Raw genomic sequence first — 27,145 nt, 5'->3', positions numbered from 1 at the left:
TTACATACGCTACCGTTCAAAAGTTTGGGGTCACCCAAACAATTTTGTGGAATAGCCTTCATTTCTAAGAACAAGAATAGGCTGTCGAGTTTCAGATGAAAGTTCTCTTTTTCTGCCCATTTTGAGCGTTTAATTGACCCCACAAATGTGATGCTCCAGAAACTCAATCTGCTCAAAGGAAGGTCCGTTTTGTAGCTTCTGTAACAAGCTAAACTGTTTTCAGATGTGTGAACATGATTGCACAAGGGTTTTCCAATCATCAATTAGCCTTCTGAGCCAATGAGCAAACACACTGTAGCATTAGAACACTGGAGTGATAGTTGCTGGAAATGGGCCTCTATACACCTATGTAGATATTGCACCAAAAACCAGACATTTGCAGCTAGAATAGTCATTTACCACATTAGCAATGTATAGAGTGTATTTATTTACAGTTAAGACTAGTTTAAAGTTATCTTCATTGAAAAGTACAGTGCTTTTCCTTCAAAAATAAGGACATTTCAATGTGACCCCAAACTTTTGAACGGTAGTGTATATTTTACTTTACTTGACACTACATTAATAGGTACAATATTGTGTAAATCTATTCAAAGTAGAGTAGTTTTACTTAATTGTAGTTTTAATTTTATTTTACATGTTTACCACAATTATTTATAGCAACTTTTTCCCAAAGGTATCCAGATATATGTCACTATTATCTATAATTAAATATAAGCTGATGTAGTAATAAATGAAGACATACATGGATAACAATGTTTGCGTATATTTTACTTTTCATACGTGAATGACAGTCTACAATATTGGTATAATATTGTATAAATCTATTCAAAGTAGTTTTACTTTATTGTAGTTGTATTTGACGTCATTAGCTTTACTTTACTTTTTTGACTTTCCTATACAGCAATACACTTAATTTTACATTTGTAAGGCAGTTTATTAATTAGTAAACTTAAATATCTTAGGTAGTTTTATTTTATTGTAGTTGTATTTGACATCAGTGAACTTGATTTGACATGTTTATCTCAGTTATTTATTGCAACTTTTTTTCCCAAAGGTATCCATATATATGTCACTGTTAAGGTAGGTAGTTTTACTTTATTGTAGTTTTATTCAACATCAGTGAACTTGATTTTACATGTTTATCACAGTTATTTATAACAAATTTTTCCCACAGGTATCCATATATATGTCACTATTATGTATAGTTATATAGTTAAATATAAGCTGATGTAGTAATAAATGATGACTACAGGGATAACAATGTTTACATATATTTTACTTTACTTGACACTACATTAATAGGTACAATATTGTGTAAATCTATTCAAAGTAGAGTAGTTTTACTTTATGGTAGTTTTATTTTACACCAGTGAACTTTATTTTACATGAGTAGCCCGCCGGCCTGTTCTAAAAATAGCTCAAATAGCAGCACTTACCAGTGAGCTGCCTCTATTTTTTTAATTTTATTTATTTACTAGCAAGCTGGTCTCGCTTTGCCCGACATTTTTAATTCTAAGAGAGACAAAACTCAAATAGAATTTGAAAATCCAAGAAAATATTTTAAAGACTTGGTCTTCACTTGTTTAAATAAATTCTTTTTTTTTTCTTTGCTTCTTATAACTTTCAAAAAGACAATTTTAGAGAAAAAAATACAAACTTAAAAATGATTTTAGGATTTTTAAACACATATACCTTTTTACCTTTTGAATTCCTTCCTCTTCTTTCCTGACAATTTAAATCAATGTTCAAGTAAATTTATTTTTTTTATTGTAAAGAATAATAAATCAATTTTAATTTAATTCTTCATTTTAGCTTCTGTTTTTTCGACGAAGAATATTTGTGAAATATTTCTTCAAACTTATTATGATTAAAATTCAAAACAATTATTCTAGCAAATCTAGAAAATCTGTAGAATCAAATTTAAATCTTATTTCAAGGTCTTTTGAATTTATTTTAAAATTTTTGTTCTGGAAAATCTAGAAGAAATAATGATTTATCTTTGTTAGAAATATAGCTTGGTCCAATTTGTTATACAGGTATATTCTAACAAAGTGTAGATCGGATTTTAACCTATTTAAAACATGTCATCAAAATTCTAAAATTAATCTTAATCAGGAAAAATTACTAATGATGTTCCATAAATTCTTTTTTTAAGTTTTTTTCTTCTTTTTTTCGGTTGAATTTAGAATTTTAAAGAGTCGAAATTGAAGATAAACTATGTTTCGAAATGTAATTGTCATTTTTTTCGTGATTTCTCCTCTTTTAAACCATTCAATTAAGTGTAAATATCATTAATTATTAATAATAACATAGAGTTAAAGGTAAATTGAGCAAATTGGCTATTTCTGGCAATTTATTTAAGTGTGTATCAAACTGGTAGCCCTTCGCATTAATCAGTACCCAAGAAGTAGCTCTTGGTTTCAAAAAGGTTGGTGACCCCTGCTCTAGCCTTTAAATAGACACCCCTTTTTAGACCAGTTGATCTGCCGTTTCTTTTCTTCTCTCCTCTGCTCCCCTCTCCCTTGGGAGGGGGAGTTGCACAGGTCCGGTGGCCATGGATGAAGTGCTGGCTGTCCAGTGTCGGGACCCCGGGTGGACCGCTAGCCTGTGCATCGGTTGGGGACATCTCTGCGTTGCTGACCCGTCTCCGCTCGGGACGGTTTCCTGCTGGCCCCACTATGGACTGGACTCTCGCTGATGTGTTGGATCCACTGTGGACTGGACTGGACTTTCACAATATTATGTCAGACCCACTTGACATCCATTGCTTTCGGTCTCCCCTAGAGGGGGGGGGGGGGGGGGGGGGGGGTTACCCACATATGCGGTCCTCTCCAGGGTTTCTCATAGTCATTCACACCGACGTCCCACTGGGGTGAGTTTTTCCTTGCCCGTATGTGGGCTCTGTACCGAGGATGTCGTTGTGGCTTGTGCAGCCCTTTGAGACACTTGTGATTTAGGGCTATATAAATAAACATTGATTGATTGATTGATTGATGTTTATCCCAGTTATTTATAGCAACTTTTTCCCAAAGGTATCCAGATATATGTCACTATTATATATATTTAAATATAAGCTGATGTAGTAATAAATGACGACATACATGGATAACAATGTTTACGTATATTTTACTTTTCATACATGAATGACAGTCTACATTATTGGTATGATATTGTATGAATCTATTCAAAGTAGTTTTACTGTATTGTAGTTTTATTTGACATCAATGAACTTAGCTTTTTTCTTTATTTTTTTGACTTTCCTATAGAGCAATACACTTAATTTTACATTTGTAGGGCAGTTTATTAATTAGTAAACTTAAATATCTTAGGTAGTTTTACTTTATTGTAGTTTTATTTGACATCAGTGAACTTGATTTGACATGTTTATCTCCGTTATTTATTGCAACTTTTTTCCCCAAAGGTATCCATATATATGTCACTGTTATAGTAGGTAGTTTTACTTTATTGTAGTTTTATTCAACATCAGTGAACTTTATTATACATGTTTAACACTGTAATTTATAGCAACTTTTCTCCAAAGGTATTCAGATGTATGTCACTATTATATATAGTTAAATATAAGCTGATGTAGTAATAAATGACAACATACATGGATAACAATGTTTACATGTATTTTACTTTTTATATGTGAATGACAGTCTACATTAATATTGTATAAATCTATTCAAAGTTATTGTAGTTTTATTTGACATCAGTGAACTTAGCTTTACTTTACTTTTTTGACTTTCATATACAGCAATACACATAATTTTACATTTGTAGGGCAGTTTATTAATTAGTATACTTAATTATCTTAGGTAGTTTTGCTTTATTTGACATGTTTATCACAGTTATTCATGGCAACTTTTCCCCAAAGGTATCCATATATGTGTCACTATTATATGTAGTTATATAGTTAAATATAAGCTGATCACTGACAACATACATGGATAACAATGTTTACATACATTTTACTTTTTATACATGAATGACAATCTACATTAAAAGGTACAATATTGCATATGTCTATTCAAAGTAGAGTAGTTTTACTCTATTGTAGTATTATTTGACATCAGTGAACTTACTTTACTTTACTTTTTTGACTTTCTTATAAAATAACACTTAATGTTACAGTAGTAGGGCAGTTTATTAATTAGTATACTTAAATATATCAGGTAGTTTTACTTTATTGTAGTTTTATTTGACATCAATAAACTTGATTTTACATGTTTATCAAAATTATTTATAGCAACATTTTTTACCAAAGGTATCCATACATATGTCACTATTATGGTAGGTAGTTTTACTTTATTTTAGTTTTATTTAACATGAGTGAACTTGATTTTACATGTTTATCAATTGCGTTTTTTCCCCAAAGGTATCCATATATTATATTTGGTAGTTTTACTTTATTGTAGTTTTATTTGACATCAATAAACTATATGCCACTATTATACTGTATATAGTTAAATATAAGCTGATTTAGTAACACATGAGGACTACATGGATAACAATGTTTACATACATTTTACTTTACGTGACACTCTACATTAATCGGTACAATATTGTATAAATCTATTCAAAGTAGAGTAGTTTTACTTTATGGTAGTTTTATTTGACATCTGTGAACTTGATTTTACATTTTTATCACAGTTATTTATAGCAACTTTTCCCCAAAGGAATCCATATATATGTCACTAGTATATATAGTTATACAGTTAAATATAAGCTGATGTAGTAATAAATGAAGACTACATAGATAACAATGTTTACATATATTTTACTTTACTTGACATGATACATTAATAGCTACAATATTGTATACATCTATTAAAAGTAGAGTAGTGTTATTTTAATGTAGTTTCATTTGACATCAGTGAACTGAGCTGTACTTAAATTCTTTGACTTTCTTATACAACAACACACTTAATTTCACATTAGTATACTTAAAGATCTTAGGTAGTTTTACTTTATTGTAGTTTCATTTGACACCAGTGAAGTTTATTTTACATGTGCATCACAGTTATTTATAGCAACTTTTCCCCCAAAGGTATCCATATATATGTCACTATTATCTATAGTTAAATATAAGCTGATGTAGTAATAAATGGCAATGTACATGGATAACAATGTTTACATATATTTTATTTTTTTATACGTGAAAGACAGTCTACATTAATAGGTACACTATTGTATACATTTATTCAAAGGAGAGTAGTTTTACTTTATTGTACAGTTTATATACATGTACCATCCATGTATCAAAAGTTGTACGTTTGTGTAGTTATATTAAACAACTAATGAATTCAATATTACAGTTGTATGACAGTTTATATAGATGTACCATCTATGTATCAAACGTTTTACTTTTTTGCAGTTATATCAAACGACAATAAGTTAAATATCAAACTTGTGTGACAGTTTATATACATGTACCATCTATGTATCAAACGTTTTACTTGTTTGTAGTTGCATTATACGACATTAAATTAAATATCACACTTGTATGACAGTTTATATACATGTACTATCTATGTATCAAATGTTTTACTTTTTTGTAGTTATATTAAACGACTAATTAAATATGACAGTTGTATGATAGTTTATACATGTACCATTTATGTATACAAAAGTTGCACTTTTTTGTAGTTGTATAATACGACAATACATTAAACATTACACGTTTATGACAGTTTATATACATGTACCCATCTATGTATTAAGTTTTACTTATTTGTAGTTATACTATACAACAATGAATTAAATATTACAGTTGTATGACCGTTTATATACATGTACCATGTATGTATCAAAAGTTTTACTTTTTTGTACAAAACCCAAAACCAGTGAAGTTGGCACGTTGTGTAAATCGTAAATAAAAACAGAATACAATGATTTGCAATTATTTTCAACCAATATTCAATTGAATAGACTGCAAAGACAAGATACTTAACGTTCGAACTGGAAAACGTTGTTATTTTTTGCAAATATCAGCACATTTGGAAATTGATGCCTGCAACATGTTTCAAAAAAGCTGGCACGAGTGGCAAAAAAGAGTGAGAAAGTTGAGGAATGCTCATCAAACACTTATTTGGAACATCCCACAGGTGAACAGGCTAATTGGGAACAGGTGGGTGCCCATGATTGGGTGTAAAAGCAGCTTCCATGAAATGCTCAGTCATTCACAAACAAGGACTTTGTGAACGAATGCGTGAGCAAATTGTTTAAGAACAACATTTCTCAATGAGCTATTGCAAGGAATTTAGGGATTTCACCATCTACGGTCCGTAATATCGTCAAAAGGTTCAGAGAATCTGGAGAAATCGCTGCATGTGAGCGGCAAGGCCAAAAACCAACATTGAATGCCCGTGACCTTGGACGCGGTAATGCATCAAAAAGCGACATCAGTGTGTAAAGGATATCACCACATGGGCTCAGGAACACTTCAGAAAACCACTAGATGCTAATCTATGTATCAAAAGTTGTACTTTTTTGTAGTTGTATAAAAAAAAAACATTAAACATTACACTTAATGAATATCCTACTGGTGGCCTGTAAAAAGACCATTACTAGGAAATGGATATCCCAAGAGAGTCCAACTTTGAAGCAATGGATGGAAATCACAATGGACATATATGAAATGGAGAAGATAACTGCCTTTATTAATTATAAATTGGAAACATTTACTTCATACTGGGTCAATTATGTCACGCCCCATAAACCTGACTTTAATTTTTCGAATTAGTGATTGTACTGCTCAAAAAAAAAAAAGGATTACTCCCTATATGTGTACAGGTATGTATGTATGTATGTGTGTATGTGTGTGTATATGTATGTATGTATATATATATGTGTGTACATGTGTATATATGTGTGTATGTATATGTATATATACATGTATATATATGTATCTGTTTATATATATATATATATATATATATATATATATATATATATATATATATATATACATATATATATATATATATATATATATATATATATATATATATATATATATATATATATATATATATATATATATATATATATATATGTATATATATATTTAAATTTCTGATTATTATTATTATTAATGTATTATCATTTATTTTTTGTTTATTTAATTGTTGTATTTCTAGATATTACTTTGTTGTTGTTTTTTTTTTTGCTGTTACTTTCTTTTCTGGGGGGTGGTGGGTGGTATGGTTGGGATATAAACAAAAATTATTTGGACATTTAGAAAAGACAACAGGTATAAGATGTATGTGAATGTGATGTAATGGATAGGAATGTCTGATGCTGGATGTCAATAAAAATAAAATGAAAAAAAATAAAAAATAAAAATAAAATAAACATTACACTTTTATGACAGTTTATATACATGTATTCATTTATTGTTTAAAATGTTATTAATTTTACTTTATTGTAGTTTTATTTAACAGTGGTTTAGCCTGATTTTGCACCTGTTAAATGCTATTAAAATTTTTTCCTGTACACATTTATTCCGGATCAGTTCAGAATAGTGTCAGCGGTTGAAGTTCTATTCATCTAACGATCAATTGGACTTTTATGAAAACTTATCCCGTGGGATGAACATGGCATTTGAGAATGGCGTTTAAAGGTTTCGAACAACTTCACTTTTTTTATTTATTGTTTTTCGCCGGAAGCCGAGTCATCATTGCCAGGAGACAGAGAAAGAGAGAGAGAGAGAGGGGGCGAGAGGGAGAGAGGGAGAGAGAGAAATAAAATAAAAATAAAACAAAAGTCCACGTCCGAGTCTTTGTTATCTAACGCACTTGTCGTGTCCGTATGTCACTTAGGCTTTCCTTCACGCTGCACGGCAGAGGATTGTGCAAGTAAAGTGTTTGTCTGGCAGTGTTAAACTGCAGCGTCTGTGCGTCCGCAAGCGTTTTCCTTTCCTTCCCTGCGCCCCCGCCCTGCTACACGGACCCTCAGAGCAAGTGAGGGCATTCAGGCGTCACAGCGACATGTAAATGTCATCAGCATCAGTTCACGCATGGCCAGTGCACTCTTCACTGCCACTTCACCGCTTGTTCTCTACACTCTAGGACCCCTTTCCAGCCTGTGTGAAACTATTCCTTTAGGGTGGGCGGAAGGAGGGAGGGTGGGAGCGTCCTCTTCCTTCCAGATCACTAAGCAGACCTGAGAGGCCCAGATGATGAAGTCTGCACATACTCGGGACTGAAGTCTCTTAAAGGGGAACTGCACTTGTTTTTGTTTTTTTGACTTGGTGCCTATTGTTTTATGTTTTACTCTTTTTGTCAATGCATTCTAACTAGTAAATAAAGGCTAGTAAAAGTCAGCTAATAATGGAGCCAATTGGAGTCGCTCTATTCCGCCTATAACATGCTCTAAAAACATCCAAAAGCTTCTGTTTAAAGGCCTACTGAAACCCACTACTACCGACCACGCAGTCTGATAGTTTATACATCAATGATGAAATCTTAACACATGCCAATACGGCCGGGTTAGATTAGTAAAGTGCAATTTTAAATTTCCCGCGAAATATCCTGCTGAAAACGTTTCGGTGTGATGACGTTTGCGCGTGACGTCACGGATTGTAGCGGACATTTTGGGACAGCATTGTGGCCAGCTATTAAGTTGTCTGTTTTCATCGCAAAATTCCACAGTATTCTGGACATCTGTGATGGTGAATCTTTTGCAATTTGTTTAATGAACAATGAAGACAGCAAAGAAGACAGCTGTAGGTGGGAGGCGGAGTATTAGCGGCCGGCTGCAGCAACACAAACACGTAGAGAAGTGGGACAACAGACACTCTTACCAGGAGGACTTTGAGTTGGATACGCGCTACCGTGAGTACGCAGCTGCGGCTTCCAAACATTTGATCGCTTGCCCGTACGTGCGTGCTGCTATGTGCATGTCACGTACGTGACTTTGGGGAAATATATGTGCTGTATGAACTTTGCGGAGGTGAACGATACTTTGGACTGTGGGATTGAGTGTGTTGTGCGGGTGTTTGATTTGTATTGGCGGGTTATATGGACGGGAGGGGGGAGGTGTTTGTTATGTGGCATATTAAATATAAGCCTGGTTGTGTTGTGGCTAATAGAGTATATATATGTCTTGTGTTTATTTACTGTTTTAGTCATTCCCAGCTGAATATCAGGTCCCACCCGCCTCTCACAGCATCTTCCCTATCTGAATCGCTTCCACTGCCCTCTAATCCTTCACTCTCACTTTCCTCATCCACAAATCTTTCATCCTCGCTCAAATTAATGGGGTAATCGTCGCTTTCTCGGTCCGAATCACTCTCGCTGCTGATGGCCATGATTGTAAACAATGTGCAGATGTGAGGAGCTCCACAACCTGTGACGTCACGCTACTTCCGGTACAGGCAAGGCTTTTTTTATCAGCGACCAAAAGTTGCGAACTTTATCGTCAATGTTCTCTACTAAATCCTTTCAGCAAAAATATGGCAATATCGCAAAATGATCACGTATGACACATACAATGGACCTGCTATCCCCGTTTAAATAAGAAAATCTCATTTCAGTAGGCCTTTAACAAGACAAGAGGCAAATAATTAAACAGAGACAGAATTCAATTTGGACTCAAATGAGGAGAGTCGCCTGTACACTGTACCCTTGCACAGTATCTCAGCACGCTCTGGCGAAAGATTGTACTCCTCCTTCTTTATTTGACTCTCTCCGACCCCATGACCACAGCTGTTTCTAAGGGACAAATGTCGTAAAAAAGAGTTCACAGAAAAGGTCGTAAACGAGTTCAAAAAGACGTTCGTAAAACAGTCCAAAAAGGAGGTTCAAGAAGAGGTCGCCTGGAGGGGAGTCTGGTCCTGCTTCCTCTCCGCTTTGAAGTCCTTGGGTTAGAACAACTGTTGATTACCATACATGAAAGACACAGAATACCTTCAGTTTGCTTCCCCCCCCTCTACACAGTGGAGTTTTACGAGCCTTACTTTTGGTAGGTTCCAAAGACAGCTTTTGCTTCTCAATGTAACACAAAGTTTTTGTGATAATTTAGAAACAATTATTCTAACAGCTTCCTTCAATGTTTTAAATCCACACTGTACTGTAAGTATATATGTAATGTAACTCGTTTTCATTGAGGGCCACATCGCAGTTATGGTTGCCCTCAGAGGGTGTTAGAATAATTATGTATATATTATCACACAACTCTTATGCTTAAGGGCCGTGGCTAAAGTTATTATCAATTGTGCTGAAATTTTATTTTTCTTTGTCTGTGCAAAGCTGGCAATCCAAAAGATTGCAAACCAGTCTCGTATCAGTGTTTGTTTCCAGAATCGGCCTGCTGACTGCCAAGGCCGAACATCGAGTACCGTGACGCAGACAGAGCAGAGACAAGGCGATATCACGACTGTCAGCACATTTGCATTTTTGTATAATCATATTTTGTGTCTAACTGGAGCTGTCGAGATTACTCCCTTCCCTCAACGACAGCTTCAGCGATGTAACCAGGGACCTCCCAAATAAATAGAGGAAGCACGTGGGCTGGACTTTTAGAACGTAGTTTGGATCTGTAACTAGAGTACAGCCCAAAACACGTCTCTCATCAATTGAGCAACATTTAACTCTGTCTCTGCATGATTCCTTGCTTTTCGTCTGTTTAATAGATGTCATCAGTGTTTGAACCTGACAGAGGGCCCGCTTTTAACAATGAGTAATATAGGAATATACATGTATATATATAATACATTAACAATATTTTTTTTACATAAGCTGCAAAAACATTTTTTAAATTTTACTTTAAAAACTGGCAGCTCAGTCACCAGAATTTTACAGTAAAAGCAGTGTTTTTTACAGCATATAAAACAATTGAAAAAATGGAATGGAAAAATAATACCACTGTTTTTAGCGGTACAATTTAAGCAACACAGCATCCAGTTTTTTTTTTTTTACTGTTAAATCTTGTTTTAATGTTTCTTTGTTTGTTTTTTAATGTTTTAGTGTCTTACTGTATATGAAAAAAAAACAGTACCAAAGTTGATTTTACAGTAAAAAAACTCAGCCGGCGAAATTTAACTGTAAAACCTATTGTCAAGTTTACAGTCTACAATTTGAGTCTACAATTTGATTGATATTTTATTTTGAAATCATAAGTCAAGCAGATATTTAAGTACAGTATTTATCTTATTTTTACAAAAAATATTTTTGATTGTATGATACATCCTCAGATGCACTGGGACACATCCTCAGTGATGTGCCTGAGATCACCGGGGGTTTCGGGTCTTTCAACATCATACCCCCTCCCTCAGGTGACCCACCCAGGGTTGATCAGACCCCAGCTTGTGTCCCAGTAGCATTGGCCCACAGTTCGCTCCTCCTGATCCAAAGCCATCTAGAGGCTCTCTCTGCTGCCTCCATGGTGGTCTTGATGGCCTTCCTTTTCCTATCACCTGTGATGCCAAGTAGTGTGAACACCTTGCACAGTGAGCGGCCAGCAAAGCCTCTACACCCCACTTCGATGGGCTCACAGCGTGCCCTCCAGCCTCCTCTGCGGCATTGCTCGACTAGCTTCTGGTACTTTGACCGCTTCCGCTCGTTTGCCTCCTCAATGCGATCCTCCCAAGGAACTGTCAGCTCTATCAGTAGCACCTGCCGTGAAGATACTGATGTAAGCAAGATGTCTGGCCTCAACGAAGTTGTTGTAACATAGTCTGGAAACTTGAGCTGCTTGCCCAAGTCCACTCGAAGATCCCAGTCCAATGCTGAGGTGAGGAGCCCGGCTGCTGGTTTGGGCTGTGACTGTGGCTGCTCTCCAGCCCTGACAAAGGCAATTCTCCTATTGCCAAGTTGTTGTTTGCTGCTGTTGTTTTTGGCCACGGCTTTAGCTATGGCTTCAGCAACGGTCTTCAGCACTTGGTCGTGCCGCCAGCGGTAGCGGCCCTCCCCCAGAGCTTTAGAGCAGCTGCTTAGGATGTGCTCCAGCGAGCCTTTCCTGGAGCACAGCACACAGGCTGGAGAGTCAATCATGCCCCAGAGATGAGGATTGGCTGGGCTGGGTAGGACGTCGTAGACAGCTTGAACCATGAATTTAATGCGCTGGGGTTCAGCCAGCCTGATCTCAGACCAGGTCACCCTCCTCTCCAGTGCACCCTCCCACCTTGTCCATCCTCCCTGCTGCTGCATACCCACCATCCTGCTGGTTTGTTCCTCCTCAACCTCTGCACGCACCTCCTTCAGGACTAGCTGGCGTTTGTCTTTACCACGTGCCTTCTCATAGTGAGGTTGGGGGAAGGCTCCCAGCCCGGCACGGCCTGTTGCCACCATGCCCACCAGGGCCCTATGTCTCAGCCGAGACTCAGCAACCTCCAGGCTTTCCTGAGCCCTCCACTTCCTGCCAGTTCGCACCACGATGCCTGCTGATGCCACTTTAAAGTCCTTGGAGTCACGATAAAGCAAAGCCTCTCGAGTGCGAGAGACCCTGAACTCCTCATCCAGGCTACTGAAGGGGAGCTGGAGCTTGTTGGTCTTCCCATACAGTGCTGTGCTGCACAGGCTGCGTGGAAAGCCCATCCATCGGCGGAGGTAGCTGCTGATCTTCCTCTCCAGAATCTCCACTGTTGACAGAGGAACCTCATACAACAACAGAGGCCAGAGTATCCGGGGTAAGACGCCATGCTGGTAAATCCACGCCTTAAACCGGCCAGGTAAGCCAGACTTGTCTACAGCCGATAACCACGTCTGCAGCTCCTTGATGGTTGTTTGGATTGCTGCAGTATCCCTGAGACTACAGTCGAAAACCTTGCCCAGGCTCTTGACCGGTTTCTCGGTGATAGATGGGATTGCTGTGCCATCCACGAAGAAGCGGAACTTATCTGCCAGTTTTCCCTTCTTCAGAACCATCGACCTGGATTTAGTTGGTTTAAAGCTCATTCTTGCCCAGGAGATGAGCTTTCCCAGGCCCTGGAGTATCCATCTGGCGCCGGGCACTGATGTAGTTGTGACAGTGAGATCATCCATAAAGGCTCTGATGGGGGGCTGTCGAGTTCCAGACTTCGACAGAGGGCCTCTGCATTCTGTTTCAGCTGCCTTGACTACCATGTTCATGGCTAGGGCAAAGAGGCAAACTGAGATTGTACACCCAGTTATAATGCCTTTTTCAAGCCTGTCCCAATCTGATGTTATGCTCCCGGAAGTGACCCTGAGCCTGAAGTTCCCGTAGTAATTCAGGATGAGGTCTTTGATCTTCTTGGGTACATGGTGTCGGTCCAGGGTAGTCTCCACGAGCTTGTGGGGTATGGAGCCGTACGCATTGGCAAGGTCAAGCCAAAGCACAGCAAGGTCTCCCTTACCCTCCCGCGCCTCCCTGATCAGCCGGGAAACCACACCGGTATGTTCCAGGCATCCTGACACACCTGGGATTCCACCTTTCTGGACCGAGGTGTCGATGTAGGCATTCTTGAGGAGGAAGTCAGTCAACCTTCTGGAAAGGATCCTGAAGAAGATCTTTCCCTCAACGCTAAGGAGCGAGATGGTCCTGAACTGCTCCAGCTTGGTGGAATTTTCCTCTTTAGGTATCCAAACACCCTCAGCCTGCCTCCACTGGTCTGCAACAGTTCCTCTGCGCCAAATCACTCGCAGGATCCTCCAAAGGATTCTAAGGAGTTCCGGGCATCGCTTGTACACCTTGTAGGATACTCCACTGGGTCCTGGAGCTGAACTGGCTCTGGCTGCAGTAACAACCTCCTGGATTTCCTTCCAGGTGGGCTCGCTGGTGATGAATTTGACAGTAGGAGATGGTATGTCCAATAAGGCACTGAAGGGCCCCGGCTCTTTCTCTTTTTCAGGGTCGCTCAGGTTGTTTTTCAAGAAGTTGTTAACTTCTTCTTTGGAGCAAACTAGACGCCCACTGCGCTTCTGCCCCAACAGCTGTTTGATAAATCCAAATGGATTAGCTATGAATGCAGTTCGCTTCCTGGCTCTCTCTCTCCTGCGCCTTCTGTGCCATTCAGCTCTACGTAGGGTCGTCAGTTTCTTCCTAATGATGTTCCGGAGTTCAGCCAATGGCGCCTTCTCCTCCTCAGATGCTGCCTTGTACTGCCTTGCCAGGGACCGGAGCTCCTGCCGCAGTTGATGGATCTGTTCTGCCCTTCGGTTCATGGTGTAGTTGGAACTGATGGGCTTGTCCTCTTCCACACCGAACCACTCTGCTCCATTAGAAACAATGATGGTGGTCATGGTCTGAAGCCGTCTGTCGACATCCCCTTTGGCTATTGATTCGATGATTCTGGCTGTGTGCTCGTCGAATTGGTGCCACACTTTGTGTTGGCTTGCAGGAGGCCACTTGATACGAGACTGCTTAATTACTTTGCTGGGAGCTGGAGGGTTTATCACATGGAGGTACTGGGCTCTGTGGGGTGTCTCCCGGCCGGGCTCCTCCATCGTCTCACCAGGACTCGGTCCTGTGCGCTGTGTGTCACTCTCCTGCACCAAGCATTTCATTCGACCCTGATGGATTTTTAGGCCACGCTCGTTCTTGAGGCTCTTGCCACAGATGCATCTTACGGTTGTCATTGTCGTTAACCCGTTTGCTGAAGTCGTCAACGTTGGATCCGTCCTGTTGAGGAACTCATCCTCCCCCCCTCTCGGGTTCCCCTGGGGGTATTTCTCAGTAGGTCGTTCTGTAGCTTAGTTGGGTTTCTTCCTCACGGAAGATGCAGGTTGGGATGCTACCCCTTGCTGCCCCGGTCGCCGTCTTTCCGAGCTGTCAATTGTCTCTCCAATCGTCACCAGTCTACTCCTGGTTGCCTCCCAGCCTGTTCCTGGGTGTCACTGGCTATGCCAGTCCGAAATGATTTGGAATACATTAAATAATATTTTGATAATATTGCATTTTAAAAGATATGCAATTGCATGCAGCACATGCACATTATTGTCAAAAGGGAAATAACAAATATATTTAGTGAGGACAGATTAAGCATTTTATTAACGCACTTTATTTCCAGGCTTTTGCGGGACACATAAAATAATGTGGCGGGCCAGATTTGGCCCCCGGGCCTTGAGTTTGACACCTGTGATGGAATGTAACATATTTTGCTCAATTTAAGCATACGGCGGCATATTAATTTCACAGACGCATCACGTTCGCTTTTCCCTTTACAACAACCATCGTGAGGGATGACGACTACTACTTTGGGACAAATAATGATCCTTATTTTATTGAGCCTGAATATAAGGAGGATGCAGCTTTAGTGAAACACTAAGCATTATGTGGCGGTATTGCTAAGTGCTAAACAAGATATACAAACTATAAACATTACAAAACAATCACTTAGTGTACAATGTCTGCTCTCACTGGGATGCTTATATCTTTCCGTTGAGATAAAAAAGTAGTCACGTGTACCTAGTTTTGCTGCCAATGGAACTGGTGCTTCACAGAGAGTAAATGGGACAATGAAGGAGGTTTATCTAAAGGAGGATTATCTCCAAATTCTTCAGGACAACCTAAAATCATCAGCCCGGAGGTTGGGTCTTGGGTGCAGTTGGGTGTTCCAACGGGACAATGACCCCCAAACACACATCAAAAGTGGTAAAGGTATGGCTAAATCAGGCTAGAATTAAGGTTTTTAGAATGGCCCTCCCAAAGTCCTGACTTAAACGTCTGGACAATGCTGAAGAAACAAGTCCATGTCATAAAACCAACACATTTAGCTGCACTGCACCGATTTTGTCAAGAGGAGTGGTCAAAAATTCAAGCAGAAGCTTGTGGATGGCTACCAAAAGTGCCTTATTGCAGTGAAACTTGCCAAGGGACATGTAAGCAAATATTAACATTGCTGTATGTATACTTTTGACCCAGCAGATTTGGTCCCATTTTCAGTAGACCCATAACAAATTCATAGAAGAACCAAACTTCATGAATATTTTTTGTGACCAACAAGTATGTGCTCCAATCACTCTATCACAGAAAAAATAAGAGTTGTAGAAATTATTGGAAACTCAAGACAGCCATGACATTATGTTCTTTACAAGTGTATGTAAACTTTTGACCACGACTGTATGTTATCTATTAATAGTTTTTTGTATTTATTTTTCAATTGATATATTTAACATTTTTGTGGCCTGAATGTGTGTACATTTACATATTTGTCTTTTAATTATGTAAATGACTTGTATTTATTAGAGTATTATATTGTTTACTATCAATGTATATGTTGTATGTTTTGCATATTCAGCTATGTATTTGTGTTAATTTATTTATAATGTTGTTGTTTGTGTTCCCCCACATCTTTCAGGCTAAAGTGAGCATCCCTCTAACAATTTAAAAAAATAAGAGTTGTAGAAATGATTGGAAACTCAAGACAGCCATGACATTATGTTCTTTACAAGTGTATGTAAACTTTTGACCATGACTGTACAAGAGAGGAGTAAAATTGCATGACAGTAAAATATAAAGTTGTATCTATCAAAATGTTATTTTCTCCAGCAGCTTTACTCAATTAACATTATTAGCGTTATTAGAAAAAAATACACTAAATAATTATATTCTGTATAAATTATTCTGGGGACGTTAACAATATCACAACTTTCTTTCTGTTAAATGACGACTTTATCCTACTAATTTTACCACATTATTCTTTTTATTTCTGTGATTGGCACCTTCGCAGTCTCAGTGCTCGTTGGTGTTTTGCCAGTAAAAAGAAGCGACTAAACTCCACAATTTGCTGCCTTCTGGCTCTCCCACTAAGAGCATCAAAGAGGTAACAATGGAGCGAGCCTCCATGGGTTTTTAAAGCATCAATAATTCATTTACTTTGCTGTGTTTCCTCGGCGCTGACACGCACGCTCGTCCTTCATGTGCTCCCACGCGGGGACTGAAGGCTGTCACTCAAACGGACACCGGGGCCCGAGCCATGGGGGCGATGGAGCGATAGGAGAGTCCATTTGCTCGTTATCGGAGAATATCAACCCAGGCCGTTCCTGAGCGTGTCGCAAAATGTGGCGCCAGGTTGCCAGAAGATTCTAAGGAGCGAGCGTCAAGTCTATTCTCATATTAACACGCTCCGGTGAATCATTTTAATACGGACGCGCTCGGAAACAATTTCCAACTCCATCCAGAAACGTGTCATGCAAGACACTTCAGCTTAATACGCGTTCATCTCTTTTGGCAAATTACATTTTTGCAGATAAGGACGGATTTCCTTCCCCCGCAGTTGGAAAGCAATGGAAATTTTACTTCACATTGGTATTATGATCAAATACATTTTTTTTTAAGGAATATGATTTGATGCGTCATCTATGTTGCTGCTTCTTGATCTTAGCGCCGCTTTCGATACTGTTGATCATAATATTTTATTAGAGCGTATCAAAACGCGTATTGGGATGTCAGACTTAGCCTTGTCTTGGTTTAACTCTTATCTTACTGACAGGATGCAGTGTGTCTCCCATAACAATGTGACCTCGGACTATGTTAAGGTAACGTGCAGAGTTCCCCAGGGTTCGGTTCTTGGCCCTGCACTCTTTAGTATTTACATGCTGCCGCTGGGTGACATCATACGCAAATACGGTGTTAGCTTTCACTGTTATGCTGATGACACTCAACTCTACATGCCCCTAAAGCTGACCAACACGCCGGATTGTAGTCAGCTGAAGGCGTGTCTTCATGAAATTAAACAATTGATGTCCGCTAACTTTTTGCAACTCAACGCTAAGAAAACGGAAATGCTGATTATTGGTCCTGCTAGACACCGACATCTATTTAATAATACCACCTTAACATTTGACAACCAAACAATTACACAAGGCGACTCGGTAAAGAATCTGGGTATTATCTTCGACCCAACTCTCTCGTTTGAGTCACACATTAAGAGTGTTACTAAAACGGCCTTCTTTCATCTCCGTAATATCGCTAAAATCCGTTCCATTTTGTCCACAAGCGACGCTGAGATCATTATTCATGCGTTCGTTACATCTCGTCTCGATTACTGTAACGTATTATTTTCGGGTCTCCCTATGTCTAGCATTAAATGATTACAGTTGGTACAAAATGCGGCTGCTAGACTTTTGACAAAAACAAGAAAGTTTGATCATATTACGCCTATACTGGCTCACCTGCACTGGCTTCCTGTGCACTTAAGATGCGACTTTAAGGTTTTACTACTTACGTATAAAATCCTACACGGTCAAGCTCGTGCCTATCTTGCCGATTGTATTGTACCATATGTCCCGACAAGAAATCTGCGTTCAAAGAACTCCGGTTTATTAGTGATACCCAGAGCCAAAAAAAAGTCTGCGAGCTATAGAGTGTTTTCTGTTCGGGCTCCAATACTCTGGAATGCCCTCCCGGTAACAGTTAGAGATGCTACCTCAGTAGAAGCATTTAAGTCCCATCTTAAAACTCATTTGTATACTCTAGCCTTTAAATAGACTCCCTTTTTAGACCAGTTGATCTGCCGTTTCTTTTCTTTTCTCCTCTGCTCCCCTCTCCCTTATGGAGGGGGAGTTGCACAGGTCCGGTGGCCACGGATGAAGTGCTGGTTGTCCAGAGTCGGGACCCGGGGTGGACCGCTAGCCTGCGCATCGGTTGGGGACATCCCTACGCTGCTGACTCGTCTCCGCTCGGGATGGTTCCTGCTGGCCCCACTATGGACTGGACTTTCGCTGATGTGTTGGATCCACTGTGGATTGTACTTTCACAATATTATGTCAGACCCACTCGACATCCATTGCTTTCGGTCTCCCCTAGAGGGGGGGGCGGGGGGGGGCCGTACTCACATATGCGGTCCTCTCCAAGGTTTGTCATAGTCATTCACATTGACGTCCCACTGGGGTGAGTTTTCCTTGCCCGTATGTGGGCTGTGTACCGAGGATGTCGTTGTGGCTTGTACAGCCCTTTGAGACACTTGATTTAGGGCTATATAAATAAACATTGATTGATTGATTGATTGATGACTTGAGATTGCATCAGTGTATGTTCCACAAAGGACTTGGTAAAGGCATCGACGTAAGAAACATATTCAATAGCTTCAAGTTGTGTCTTTGGACTGATATTACCCGAAGTGTAAAGGTTTGTTGTAATAGACACATAAATACATCGTTTACAAAGTTCAGACTGCTAGAGCGCCGAAGAGAAACTTGATCGTGATTTGCCGTTTGATTGGTCACTCATAGTTAGGGATGATACTCGAAACCGGTTTTCCCGGTTGTTCGATAAGAAAAGAACCGAGTCCCCGGACTCGAATCCCTTTTTGAGAACCGGTACCCGTTATCGAGACCACTATAGTAAAGAAAAAGAGTTGTTTTTTTATTCGAATCCCTCGGAACAAATCCCGCCCCGACCAGAAATGCCCCGTGAGACATCAAGGGACTGATTTTATTTAACACTATATTATTATTTGTACACCTATAGTGATCACAGAGACAGGTTGTTTTTGTGTTACTGTATATATTTGTTTTTCTGAAAAATCCCAGTTAATATACTTTGGGTAACAACAGTCAATATTTATTTATTTTATTTTATTTTTTTAGGGGGGTACCAGTCAATATTTATTTATTTATTAGATTTTATTTTTTTCTTATATAATAAAAGTGAGCTTTTGTTAAACCAAATATTGTGTGTGTTTTTTTCCATATACAACAACCTATCTGGACTCGATAAGAGAATCGATAAGGAATCGGTTCGATAAGAGGATTCGATAATAGGCTCGAACTCGATAATTTCTTATCAAACATCATCCCTACTCATAGTCAAGTTTTTCGAAAAAAAAGTCCAAGGATATTGAACAAAAATACCCCCGCCCCTCACAAAAATAAGGTTTATTGAAAATGGTCACTGAAGATACACATCTCATGATTTGTCCTTTAAAATCGGTTTTCCTGGAGACAAATATCAAGCAAAATTATGGATGTCCGATAATGGCTTTCTTGCCGATATCCAATATTCCGATATTGTCCAACTCTTAATTACCGATTCCGATATCAACCGATACCGATATATACAGTCGTGGAATTAACACATTATTATGCCTAATTTTGTTGTGATGCCCCGTTGGATGCATTAAACCATGTAACAAGGTTTTCCAAAATAAATCAACTCAAGTTATGGAAAAAAATGCCAACATGGCACTGCCATATTTATTTTTGAAGTCACAAAGTGCATTATTTTTTTAAACATGCCTCAAAACAGCAGCTTGGAATTTGGGACATGCTCTCCCTGAGAGAGCATGAGGAGGTTGAGGTAGGGGGGTAGGGGGTAGCAGGGGGTGTATATTGTAGCGTCCCGGAAGAGTTAGTGCTGCAAGGGGTTCTGGGTATTTGTTCTGTTGTGTTTATGTTGTGTTACGGTGCGGATGTTCTCCCGAAATGTGTTTTGTCATTCTTGTTTGGTGTGGGTTCACAGTGTGGCGCATATTCGTAACAGTGTTAAAGTTGTTTATACGTCCACCCTCATTGTGACCTGTATGGCTGTTGACCAAGTATGCCTTGCATTCACTTGTGTGTGTGAAAAGCTGTAGATATCATGTGACTGGGCCGGCACGCAAAGACAGTGCCTTTAAGGTTTATTGGCGCTCTGTACTTCTCCGTACGTCCGTGTACACAGCTGCGTTTTAAAAAGTCATAACATTTACTTTTTGAAACCGATACCGATAATTTTGAAACCGATACCGATAATTTCCGATATTACATTTTAAAGCATTTATCGGCCGATAATATCGGCAGTCCGATATTATCGGACATCTCTAATCAAAATGAATGGATTTATTCCTTGGATATCACAACAAATTTTAAATACTTTATCAGACAATATGGCATATCTTAACAATATGGTGCATTTTAACACTTTAGCACTTAAATCCAACTTTCTATGGTCATTTTATTGCTGGTCTGTCATTAGTAAGTAGTGGTTTATTGTTTAAACGTAATTTTAGTCCTGTACTTTCTATTATTGTTGTATTGTTGTTTGGTGCCATCTTGTTCTCATGTGTTTGGCATTAATTGCCACAAGAACAAAATATGAAATTTAGCCACTTTCTACAATCTTGCATATTCACACTATTCTTTAGTATCCCAGCAGGCACAAGACATTGATATTTTCCTGAGGGAACTCTCCTGAAGGAATCAATAAAGTACTATCTATCTATTATACATGCATGTCCTTTAAAACTGACTTTGAAACAACGTTGCAAAATAGTTGTATTTGCAAATTGGGACAATGTTGATGTCTAACGTTGGATCCACATTGTTGGTTGGGAATTTACCAAAATTCAATGGTCAAATCAACGTCACAACCCGACATTGTTTAAACGTCGTCAAAAAGCATGTTGTTTCAATGTTGTAATTGTGTTGTAGAATATTGGTTGGGAAATTACCAAAATTCAATGGTCAAATCAACGTCACAACCCGACATTGATTAAACATCGTCAAAAGGCATGTTGTTCCAACGTTATGTTTGAGTTGCTCAATGTCAGTACCTAATTCAACAGATTCTCATGTTGTTTTAATGTTTTGCCTGCTTGGATTTACTGTTCTTGTTTATAAAATAAAGTCAAAGTCAAGACAATCTTTGAACGTTTGGAGAAGATTGTATGAACATAGTGATTGGTCGAATGCCGAAGAGAAAATGGCTTATCATATCAGACAATAATGAGAAAAACTAATCAAAGAAGATTGGTTGAAAAAAGGTGACTGGTATAGAGTGCGGAAGAGAAGCAGTAGGCCAAAGTTAAAACAATTCAAAATAAATAGCATCTATCCTAATTAGATATCATTTGGTCCAAAATCAATCACATTTAGTAGCCTTTTTCCTTAAATATCAGATAGCAGTAATGCCTTAAATATTGGGTGGTTGATTGAACAAGTTGACTGGTAGAGTGCCGAAAAGAAACTGCTCGAGATCTGATCTTTCAATGTAATTAGATAGGAAAAAAATGTCTGAACATTTTTATTGAAAATAGGGACGGATTGAATGCCGAAGAGAAACATCTTATGATTAGTCCTTTAAAATTGTTTTTCTTAGAGTCAAAGATAAATCAAAACTAATAGATGTTGTGCTTATAAATTCAAAAATGTTTTAAAACACTTTATTAGACAATCCTTGAAAGTTTGGAGAAGATTGGATTGAAATAGTGATGGTTGAATGCCGAAGAGAAAACTGCTCACGATATCAGACAATGAGAAAAAAATAATCAAAGAAGATTGGTTGAAAAAAGGTGACTGGTATAAAGTGCCGAAGAGAAATGGCCCATGATCTGATCCTTGATTTCAGTAGGCCAAGGCTAAGAAAGTCAAAATAAACAACTTTAATCCTCATTGGATATTAGACTGAAATCTTTAAAAGTTTGTAAAAGATCAATTGAAAATGAGGACTTGTAGAGTGTCGAAAAGAAACGGCTCATGACTTTTTACCCTTAGACTTGGATCACATTTGGTCCAAAATCAATCACATTTATTAGCCTTTTTCCTTAAATATCAAACAGTAATGCCTTAAATATTGGACGGTTGGTTGAACATGTTGACTGGTAGAGTGCCGAAAAGAAACTGCTCGAGATCTGATCTTTCAATTGAATTAGATAGGAAAAAAATGTCAGAAAAGTTTTATTGAAAATAGGGACGGATTGAATGCCGAAGAGAAACATCTTATGATTAGACCTTTAAAATCGGTTTTCTTAGAGTCAAAGATAAATCAAAATAATAGATGTTGCGCTTATAAATTCAAAATGTTTTAAAACACTTTATTAGACATTCTTTGAAAGTTTGGAGAAGATTGGATTGAAATAGTGATGGTCAAATGCCGAAGAGAAAACTGCTCACGATTTCAGACAATGAGAAAAAAATAATCAAAGAAGATTAGTTGAAAAAAGGTGATTGGTACGAAGTGAAGAAGAGAAACGGCCCATGATCTGATCCTTGATTTCAGTAGGTCAAGGCTAAGAAAGTCAAAATAAACAACTTTAATCTTCATTAGATATTAGACTGTAATCTTTAAAAGTTTGTAAAAGATCAATTTAAAATGAGGACTTGTAGAGTGTCGAAAAGAAACGACTCATGACTTTTTACCCTTAGACTTGGATCACATTTGGTCCAAAATCAATCACATTTAGTAGCCTTTTTCCTTAAATATCAGATAGCAGTAATGCCTTAAATATTGGATGGTTGATTGAACATGTTGACTGGTAGAGTGCCGAAAAGAAACTGCTCGAGATCTGATATTTCAATTTGGTCGCCGAAAGTCGAGGTATTCAAAACTAACTGTTTCTTCTTAATTAGCTAGGAAAAATATGTCTGAAAAGTTGTATTGAAAATGGTGATGGATTGAATGCCGAAGAGAAGCATCTCATGATTAGTCCTTTAAAATGTGTTTTCCTTGAGTCAAAGATCAATGGAGCTGGAACTCATCCCAGCTGTACTTGGGCGGAAGGCAGGGTACACCCTGGACAAGTCACCACCTATTCGCATGGCTAACACAGATAGACAGACAATCATTCACACTCACGTAAAAAAACAAAAAACAAAGATTGGTTGAAAAATGGTGACTGGCAGAGTGTCGAAGAGAAACAGCTCACGATCTGATCCTTGAACTCCATCAGGCAAAGTCATGAAAGTGAAAATAAACAGCTTTCTTCCTCATTAGATGTCAGACACTAGTCTTTAAACATTGATTCGAAATTATGACTTGTAGAGTGCCGAAGAGAAACAGCACATGACATTTAAGTTTTGATCTAGATCGCCTTTGTAACCAATATCAATCACATTTAGTAGCTTTCTTTCTTAAATATCAGACCATAATCCTCAAACATTTGACGGTTGAATGAAAATGTTGACTGGTAGAGTGCCAGAAAAAACAGACCTTTGAACCTGATTGCCCAAAGTGAAAGTACTGAGAACTAACAGTTTTCTTCCTTAATTAGATATCCGACAATGATCTTTGAACATTTTAGGAAGGTGGGTGGAAGCTGTTGACTTGTGGAGTGCTGAAGAGAAACAGCTCATGATTTGAAGTTTTATCTTGATTTCCTCGTGTCAGATATAATTTGAAATCAACAGTTTTTAAAGCAACTATCAGACAATCTTCGAACATTATAACCGGTAGAGTGCCGATAAGAAACAGCTCACATATTAACATTTGAAATTGATGGCCATGGTTGAAATATTGAAGAATATCAAAAGCTTTGTGTCAGATATTCAAATTCAGAAGCTTTATCAGATATATGAAAATAATCTTTGAACAGTTGAATAAGATCTACCAAAGTTTAAATAATGAAGAATAGCAACACGTTTGAAGAAGATCAGTTGAAAATGGTGACTGGTCGAGTGCCGATGTGAAACAACTTGTGATTTGGCTTTTGAACTCTGCCATCCAAAGTCAAAATATTCAAAATCAACAGCTTTCTTTCTTAACCATCAGACAATAATTCTCAAATATTTGATAATTGAATGAAAATGTTGACTGGTAGAGTGCTGAATAGAAACTGCTCATGATTTGATCTTTGGTCTTGGTTAGCAAGTAAAACTTAAAAGCTATCCTTCCTATTTAGATATCGCATAGTGATCTTTGACAATTTTAAGATAATGTGTTGAAAATGATGACTGGGAAAGAGGGTGTTGAAAAGAAACAGATCATGAATTGAACTTTGAACTTGAATGCCTAATATCAGATCTCATTCTAAATTTGTTATTTTATTACCTGAACTATCAGACAACCTTGGAGGGTTTGAAGTATGTTCAAATTATCAAAATTAGCAGCAAGTTCAAGGAAGATTAGTTGAAAATAGTGACTGGTAGAGTGCTGAAGAGAAAAAAGCTTGTGATTTGGTCTTTAAACCCAAGTGCCCAAAGTCAAACTATTCCAAATTAACAACGTTCTTTCTTAAATATCAGACCACAATCCTTAGAAATTTGACGGTTGATTGGAAATGCTGACTGGTTGAGTGCTGAAGAGAAACAGCTCACATATTAACCTTTGAAATTGGTTTCCAAGGTTGAAATGTTGATCAAAATTAATTTACATATACATCTGTAGCTTTAAGTCCAACATTGAAATCCAGCCACTGAACGTTTGAACAAGATGGCCCAAAGTCAAAATATTTAGATCTTGCAGCGTGTTTGAGCAAGGTTAGTTGAAAATGTTGACTAGCAGAGTGTCAAATATAATTAGCTTGTGACTGTCATAACGTGGTCTGTGGGTTGTATGTTTTCCCGAGATGCAAGTAAAGTTGGATCGGACATGGCTTGGAGGTAAATACATCTTTTATTTTTACACTAACAAAAGAAACAAACAGGCGTGCACAAGGCGGAAGTACAAACTTGGCTAAGAAAACAAAACTAGCACTTGGGCAAAAACTATGGACGTGAAACAAATAAATACTTACTGTGACATGAGCAGAACAGAAACTTACGTGGCATGGCAAGAAGCACAAACGATGGAATAAGCAGGGCATGAAAATGACAGAGGTAAACAGAGTTAATGTCGGCAGACAGACTGCCTGGCAACTGAAAGCTTAAAGGCCTACTGAAAGCCACTACTACCGACCACGCAGTCTGATAGTTTATATATCAATGATGAAATCTTAACATTATAACACATGCCAATACGGCCGGGTTAACTTATAAAGTGACATTTTAAATTTGCCGCTAAACTTCCGGTTCGAAACGCCTCTGAGTATGACGTATGCGTGTGACGTAGCCCGGCGAACACGGGTATGCCTTCCACATTGAAGCCGATACGAAAAAGCTCTGTTTTCATTTCATAATTCCACAGTATTCTGGACATCTGTGTTCGTGAATCTGTTTCAATCATGTTCATTGCATTATGGAGAAGGAAGCCAAGCAAGCAAAGAAGAAAGTTGTCGGTGCGAAATGGACGTATTTTTCGAACGTAGTCAGCAACAACAGTACACAGCCGGCGCTTCTTTGTTTACATTCCCGAAAGATGCAGTCAAGATGGAAGAACTCGGATAACAGAGACTCTAACCAGGAGGACTTTTGATTTGGATACACAGACGCCTGTAGGGAACTGGGACAACACAGACTCTTACCAGGATTACTTTGATTTGGATGACAAAGACGCAGACGTGCTACTGTGAGTATGCAGCTTTGGCTTTTTTTTGCGTATGTACGTAACTTTTTTAAAAATATATAAGCTTTATGAACCTTGGGTTAGGTGAACGGTCTTTTGGGCTGAGTGATTGTGTGTGTTGATCATGTGTTTGAATTGTATTGGCGTGTTCTATGGAGCTAGGAGCTAGCAGAGGAGCTAGGAGCTAGCATAACACGTACCGTACCGTACGTGCGCGTCACGTACGTAACTTTTTAAAAATATATAAGCTTTATGAACCTTGGGTTAGGTGAACGGTCTTTTGGGCTGAGTGATTGTGTGTGTTGATCAGGTGTTTGAATTGTATTGGCGTGTTCTATGGAGCTAGGAGCTAGCAGAGGAGCTAGGAGCTAGCATAACAAACACGCAGGTGTTATTATGCAGGATTAATTTGTGGCATATTAAATATAAGCCTGGTTGTGTTGTGGCTAATAGAGTATATATATGTCTTGTGTTTATTTACTGTTGTAGTCATTCCCAGCTGAATATCAGGTACCGTGAGTATGCAGCCTTGGCTGCTAAACATTCGATAACTTGACCGTATGTGCGCGTCACGTACGTAACTTTTTAAAAATATATAAGCTTTATGAACCTTGGGTTAGGTAAACGGTCTTTTGGGCTGAGTGATTGTGTGTGTTGATCAGGTGTTTGAATTGTATTGGCGTGTTCTATGGAGCTAGGAGCTAGCAGAGGAGCTAGGAGCTAGCATAACAAACACGCAGGTGTTTTTATGCAGGATTAATTTGTGGCATATTAAATATAAGCCTGGTTGTGTTGTGGCTAATAGAGTATATATATGTCTTGTGTTTATTTACTGTTGTAGTCATTCCCAGCTGAATATCAGGTCACCCCCGGCTCTCACAGCATCTTCCCTATCTGAATAGCTTCAACTCCCCACTAGTCCTTCACTTGCACTTTACTCATCCACAAATCTTTCATCCTCGCTCAAATTAATGGGGAAATTGTCGCTTTCTCGGTCCGAATCTCTCTCACTTCATGCGGCCATCATTGTAAACAATAGGGAACTTTGCGTATATGTTCAACTGACTACGTCACGCTACTTCCGGTAGGTGCAAGCCTTTTTTTT

At 38.4% G+C, this 27,145-nt stretch overlaps 2 protein-coding genes across 1 annotated transcript; both read right to left on the bottom strand.

Annotated features, from left to right (window-relative positions):
- Positions 1–27,145, bottom strand: part of lingo1a (leucine rich repeat and Ig domain containing 1a) — a 341,266-nt gene that overhangs the window by 104,801 nt on the left and 209,320 nt on the right.
- Positions 7,791–14,204, bottom strand: LOC133645950 (uncharacterized). Its single transcript, XM_062040876.1, has 2 exons — positions 11,310–14,204; positions 7,791–7,943 (listed from the first exon to the last, which is right to left on the bottom strand). Exons 1-2 carry the CDS (start codon positions 14,202–14,204, stop codon positions 7,791–7,793), a joined length of 3,048 nt encoding a protein of 1,015 aa, XP_061896860.1.

The sequence above is a fragment of the Entelurus aequoreus genome, linkage group LG03, assembly GCF_033978785.1.
Source record: "Entelurus aequoreus isolate RoL-2023_Sb linkage group LG03, RoL_Eaeq_v1.1, whole genome shotgun sequence".
Classification (NCBI taxonomy): domain Eukaryota; kingdom Metazoa; phylum Chordata; class Actinopteri; order Syngnathiformes; family Syngnathidae; genus Entelurus; species Entelurus aequoreus.
Note: the sequence above shows the minus strand (reverse complement) of the source record. Positions and strands in the feature narration are given on the sequence as shown.